At 42.6% G+C, this 6,000-nt stretch overlaps 1 protein-coding gene, 1 non-coding gene and 1 pseudogene across 2 annotated transcripts; 1 reads left to right on the top strand and 2 right to left on the bottom strand.

Moving 5' to 3' along the window:
- The first annotated feature begins 1,956 nt into the window (after window positions 1-1,956).
- LOC115747749 (TPD1 protein homolog 1-like) lies at window positions 1,957-2,816 on the top strand. Its single transcript, XM_030684011.2, has 3 exons — window positions 1,957-2,054; window positions 2,251-2,361; window positions 2,479-2,816. Exons 1-3 carry the CDS (start codon window positions 1,961-1,963, stop codon window positions 2,793-2,795), a joined length of 522 nt encoding a protein of 173 aa, XP_030539871.2. The 5' UTR covers window positions 1,957-1,960; the 3' UTR covers window positions 2,796-2,816.
- Window positions 2,817-4,228: 1,412 nt separating this feature from the next.
- LOC115747839 lies at window positions 4,229-4,424 on the bottom strand. The gene has a single exon (XR_004016162.1). It is a non-coding gene; the product is annotated as a U2 spliceosomal RNA (small nuclear RNA).
- Window positions 4,425-5,832: 1,408 nt separating this feature from the next.
- On the bottom strand, window positions 5,833-5,954 carry LOC115747841 (annotated as a pseudogene).
- Window positions 5,955-6,000: the final 46 nt, after the last annotated feature.

Raw genomic sequence — 6,000 nt, 5'->3', positions numbered from 1 at the left:
AAATCGGAAAATTGGTTTGATTTTAGATTTCAAGATATGCATAGTAAATTTTAAGTTCAAAAAATAGATGGATTACATTGGATGGGCATATTTTAATAAGTTTTTTGTGTTTTTCTTGTTCCATATCCTCGCGCGATTCTCCGGTATTCCACGGCGTATGATGTTGAGTGTATAATTTGAAATCATTATTTCGAGCTTCTATTTTCGATGATGTCCATGACTAAGACTTTTACATTGTTAATTTGCTTACTATTCGTATGTGTAAATATGAGTTGTTATCACGATTGTAACAACAAATTGTAGTCATTAGATGTGATGATTCATTGTAATCGTTCAATTAAAATATATGTGAAACTTGGGTAGATTCTCAAACCCGAATAATGTAGGTTTCAAGTTTTAGGGTTTGCAGGTAGCTTCCAAATTCTAAATTCGAAAATTTGAAGAACTGATTCCGACGGATAGGTTGTAGGTTTCACCCGGACAAACCTTGAAACTCTTCATCCCTAACACAAAGAACCAAGAGACGCACCAAATGCATTCCCATGCCATTTTAATTTCCGAGGGATTATCTCATGATCATATACTTCACTGTAATTTCTTTAACTAATCCAAACAATTACATTTCGATTAAAAAAAAAAATAGTTACAGGGCGCGTGGCGCCAGCAATAACTGTACGACTTATGGGTGGGTGAATTATAATTAGATCCATGCCATATATCATGAGCGAGTCCTTTTCTTTCACTTCCCGACACATATGATTTTGAAAATTCCGATAAAATGACATTGAAATTTGGTATTCGATCCACATTATAATTGGAAGGAACTTTTCTTGGGGGAAGAATATGAAATTAGGTCAAAGGAAGAAAGAGCTAGAATAAAATTTCTAATGAAGACAATTTTTATACGTGAAGCACGTGATGGCATTTAGGACAAGGTTGGCTTTCATGAATGCCCATCTATTTTTATTTTTATTTTTGTCGAAATTGCCAATCTATTTTTTTTTTTTTTTTTGGGGGTCAGAATGTGCCCATCTATTGACAAGATGCAATTTTTGGTTCTTTTACAAAGTAGGAAAGGGATCGAGGCTTATAGGTTTAGTCGAAAAGGGTAAACTTTAACCCTACAGAGAAAAGAGGGGGGATCATTCATGGCTATCGCAGCACAAAGTCCTCAGTCCTCACTTCCTTTTTTGTGGGCAGGTTTTCCTTCTGCCAAAGCAGAGTACGTCTAATGCTTGCCCCCCTCCTGAATTCCATTTGACTTTCTGTCTCGAGAAGCCCATGCCTCTCCTATTGCCAAAAGTGGAGGGACTCTCTATCCCTATAAAAAAAAAATTTCTTGAATTGATCAGATGGCTAGAGTCAAGTTAATCCCATTTTGAAATTTTGATCGGCATCTGCTTGATGATATGCCAAAGGGGGTAAAATGTGCTTAGAATTCGAGGGCAGAGAGACAGATGCGAAGCCCGACGAACGACCTTAAGGCATAGCCAGTTCCAGTAGTGACGCGTATTGTCGAAGACGTGTGACCGCTCGAACCTTGCGTAGGGAGATTTCGCACGGCTACCGACGAGCGGACATGCTACTGCCCGAACGTATTGGCATGGCTGAAAAGGGGTTCTCTTTATTTTCATGGCGTAGGTGGATTCGGATAGTCCCAGATTAATTCTGTTAATTACGCTCGAATCACACGACTACGTAATGTTGGAAGTGATTTAAGAGACTGGGTGCGAGCGAGCATTAAAGTTGGACTGTCATCTCTCTGCACTTTCACACTGTACTTTGCTTCTCTTTGCCCTCCCCCATGCCCACTCCCACGCAGAATTACGCAGGCCAAAACTCGTCACGACCATCCTCTGCTTCTCTCTTTATATAAAAGAACCACCTCCACAGATTCTTGAGCTCCACTAACAACACAGGAAGCCCCGAGCCAAAACAAGCTGTCCAGAAAAAAACAGTCATGAGGTCTCGTTGTTGGGTCTTCTTCTTCTTCTTCTGGTGCGCCATGCTGCTGTTGCTTCAAGCCCCACCATGCAACTGCGCGAAGCATTCTGGTGAAATTTTCTCCATTTCATGGTTACTTTGTTGCCACACGTGATCGTTAGTTTCACAAAGCTTGTGAGCTCATGGAAAAATCTCATTTTCGTTTCCTCGATTTCGAAATCTTTCGGTACTGTAAGCATACTGACAGATTTCCTTTTTTTTTTCCTGGTTTCTCTTCCCCTGCACGTATCCGAAACAAACGTGAAGACCCTCCCGGTTTGTTCCTGCATTCATCCAAAGAGGGTCTCAACCAGTCCAGAGCAGAGGCCAGGGCTTCAAAAATGGCAGTTTTCAGCCACAGAAGGCTTGTACTGCACGGTAAAAAAAAAAGAAAAATTCAACCCCTCCTTCATTTTTTACTTTGCTTGCATGTGGGCATGACCATTTTGTCACCCATTTTTTGTTTCCTTTTTATTTGTTATTTTTTGGGTGCAGGATCATCATCTGAGTGTACAAACAGAGACATAAGCATCTCGCAGAGCAGAGACTCGTCGTCCTCGGGGATACCCCAGTTCATAGTCCAAATCGTGAACACGTGCGCCGCGCCTCGCTGCTCGCCTTCGGGCATTCACCTCCACTGCGGCTGGTTCGCCTCGGCCAGGGTGGTGAACCCGAGGAGATTCAAGAGGCTCTCCTACGACGACTGCCTCGTGAACGGTGGCGAGGCCCTGAACCCCAGCCAGATCGTCCGCTTCACTTACTCCAACTCCTTCATGTACCCTCTCGTTTTCAAGTACGCCAAGTTTTGCTGAGCAGAGACCAGAGAGAGATTCGTCAAAACTGTAATGCTGATGCTGGGTTTTTTTTTTTTTTATCTTTTGGTTCATACGAAACTTAGTTTCTCTAGGAGTGTTTGATACGGGTGTTGCGTAACGATGTGGCTAAAGCTGATGCTTTTTTCAAAACTGGGCATTTTGAACAGCATCCACAGTTTTTGCTCAGGTGCATTTTGTCGGGGAGAATTTGTTGCTTTGTCCGATGTTCTCAATGCTTAACACAATTGTCAGTCAGTTTTTATGTTTCGATGAATATGACTAACGTAGCGGAAAAGTGTAAGAAGGAAAGAGAGAAAGGATTGGGTTATGACTATGATTTGCATGTGATTTCATTACTTACGGCAATGTGTGCATCCCCACTAGATGCAATTGCGACAGTTAATAAACCTAATGTAATCGCGCTTGTTAGGGATTTGTTCACGCAATTAGTTCGATTCCTGACCGAATTAAGATTCCAAACAAAGCAGGTATCATTCCCGATCGCAATTCGAGCGCTTCTCCTGAAGGACTTATATGAGCTGTTCTACTCCAATACCACTTAAATTAGACAAATCAAAGCAAATGTTAAATGACTTCTGGGTTCGTCTGGGCTTTTCCATTTTTAAGCGCTAAGCTTTCGAAGCCTTTGTGAGCTATAATATCTTTGTTCCTGTTGATTTTTCTAGACCAGGTCAAATGAATTTTCATCACGGATATAAAAAATTACAATTGACATTTGGAAAAACCTCAAATCTTTTTGTATTCCTCTCAGAGCCTAAGATTTGTTTCATCCAGTCAAAAAGCTACTAACTGAAGTTGGGCTTTGCATAGTGCTCTGCAATGCGAAATTCTGAAATTTCGAAAAACTGTTCAGACTTATACCATGAGCCTAATATAAGTGTGATGGTGGTCGGGCAAGCATATGCCCCCATGGCGATACTTAGATTTGACTCACAGAAATTACAAAATCTTTTGTTTGTTTCCAAAAAAATTAATCAAGTGATGACAAATTTTAAAACACCAGGAATAACGGTTCCGTGCAAATATAAGGATTAGCATCAATTTTTACATTTTTAAATGTATTTAAGTGTGAAATAATATTCGTAGATGATTATATATTTTATCACAATGACAATAATCATGACGTTTCTGTTAACCCCTCGATTAATGAAAAACCTTCTGACACGACAAAAGAAACAGCCGTCGATTAATCCTGCTCATGAAAAAAAATTGTTCGTACAAATGGTACGCGCCCCACCCACAAGGTCCGACCCACAACTCGATTCGACATCCCCCAGCACAATCTTTGACCCCAACAGAGCAAGCCTACCCTTTGTTAAGGAATCTCGCCTCGGCCCAACTCAACCCTACGATATCTCATTGGGCTTCACAAGCTTCACGGGCCTACATTCAAATTGAACTAAGGTTTGGTGGGGTGCGCCAGGCCAAGGCAGCAGTGCAACGCCGAAGCGACACGCGAGAGCCCCAGCAGCAAGCTACTGTGACGGGCCCTCCCCCTAAAAAAATTAATTTAATATCATGTGGACCGATGGCCCACGTATCAGATATTAAACTGATAAGAACAGATACTACACTTGATCTTAGCCAAAAGGCCGAGAAAGGTATGAGTTGAGCTGGCGCATGCTTCGGTTTTTATTGGCAACTCCTCCTGCGCTCTCTGTGTGGGCGTTCCATGTGGGACTCTCAGAGTGGCTTGTCTCTGCTATTTTGTCCCAAGGAAAGTCGTGTGCCTCGTCGTGGAGCCTTCTTCCATGCTTGCGCTTCTCTTTGCCTTCTCTCTCTGCAAATCAATCGAGAGAGTCAGGCAAGGCCTGCTGTTTCCCTTTTTCTGTTCTTTTTTCTTTGGAATCAGCTTCACTGGCCTAGGTTTTCCACCAGAATTGGCTTCCATTTCTCGACCAGGACGGCTTGGCTGCTGAGCAATTGCCATATTGGGTGCTTCATTTTGTCATCAATGAACGTGCTTATGAACCCTCTCTCTGCCTAGATACTTCAGGCACAGTCTCTACCAATCTTGGGGTTCTCCTAAAGCTTCCGTAATCCATTAGCTTCTTTTGTTTCTTTCATGATGTGAGAGCTCGGTGTGTGTAGGCAAAGCCCGGGCGGCAGGAGTAGCTACAAAACTTCGTCGACTAGGGAAGGTACGAGTCAAAACTTGAGCCGCATGACCCCAACATAGGATTATTGCCCCCGGTACTTGGGAAGTATGAGGATTGAACCTGAGAGCCTAATCAGATGTGCTTGTTCGTTCCGTAACCAGAGATTCAATCTTGTGGAGTTTCCATGAATCTCGACTTATTGGCGACAAGTCTTGTGACCCTACAATATGGAGGACATATGAACATAAAGATAATGAGGGATGGTGCTGTTGCATTTCATGGTGCCTCGTGGCTTCCACTGTCCTGCTACTGAATCTGAATCCCCTTGTACTGTGACTTAAGAATTGAGAATGAATCGTTCATAAAAGTTCGATCAACGGCTTAAAGTCGATATTTTTATGTGAGGCATATCCATGGAATAGCCTGATTTTTCAAATTCATTCAGTTCTCTGACTGTAATCCATTGCCAGTGTGCCCTCGTCTTCTTAAGTTATTGAAGCAGCCTCTTACACTTTTGTGTCCGAATAATCTTGGCCTTAAAGAGCTGTGGATCACAGCTCTCCGACTTGAATTTAAGCCCTGCCGTCAGAGCTTTCCCCTGAATCTTGAAAGGGACATCAGATGGAGAACACCTAACACATGAGGAGACCCTCCTCGGCCGAACTTAGAAGGGGAACGGTAGCCGTTGAGTGTTGTATTGACTATTCAAGAGGTCGAAATACAAAGGTGCATGTGGAGAACGTTGAGCTGAAAACTGACGGTTATTTTAACTCGAACAAGAGCAGATGCTTGTTACAATGCTTGCTTCAGCTGGTGACATGCGAAGGAAACTGGTAATATGCCTTATAGAGAAGCAGGGAAAATACACGCGAAAGCTGGGGATTAAAAGTTTGAACATTCAATGTACTAAGTAGAATGGTTCCGGCAGGATTGATCTCCCTGCATTGAATACTTAGCAGCTAGCTACGGTGGCGAGCTCTAAACCGATAAGAACATATACTACACTTGGTCCTAGCCAAAAGGCCGAGAAAGGTATGAGTTGAGCACCTGTCGGGCCTTGACTTTTGTCGGAGTTCATTTTA

This window comes from Rhodamnia argentea, chromosome 1, assembly GCF_020921035.1.
Source record: "Rhodamnia argentea isolate NSW1041297 chromosome 1, ASM2092103v1, whole genome shotgun sequence".
NCBI classification, from domain to species: domain Eukaryota; kingdom Viridiplantae; phylum Streptophyta; class Magnoliopsida; order Myrtales; family Myrtaceae; genus Rhodamnia; species Rhodamnia argentea.
Note: the sequence above shows the minus strand (reverse complement) of the source record. Positions and strands in the feature narration are given on the sequence as shown.

What these genes read in the sequence shown, in the direction of transcription:
- LOC115747749 (XM_030684011.2), top strand. Translation starts at nt 1,961, where the DNA reads ATGAGGTCTCGTTGTTGGGTCTTCTTCTTCTTCTTCTGGTGCGCCATG. An exon ending in CAACTGCGCGAAGCATTCTG is followed by an intron (nt 2,055 to 2,250) that starts GTGAAATTTTCT and finishes ACAAACGTGAAG; the next exon opens with ACCCTCCCGGTTTGTTCCTG. An exon ending in CAGAAGGCTTGTACTGCACG is followed by an intron (nt 2,362 to 2,478) that starts GTAAAAAAAAAA and finishes TTTTGGGTGCAG; the next exon opens with GATCATCATCTGAGTGTACA.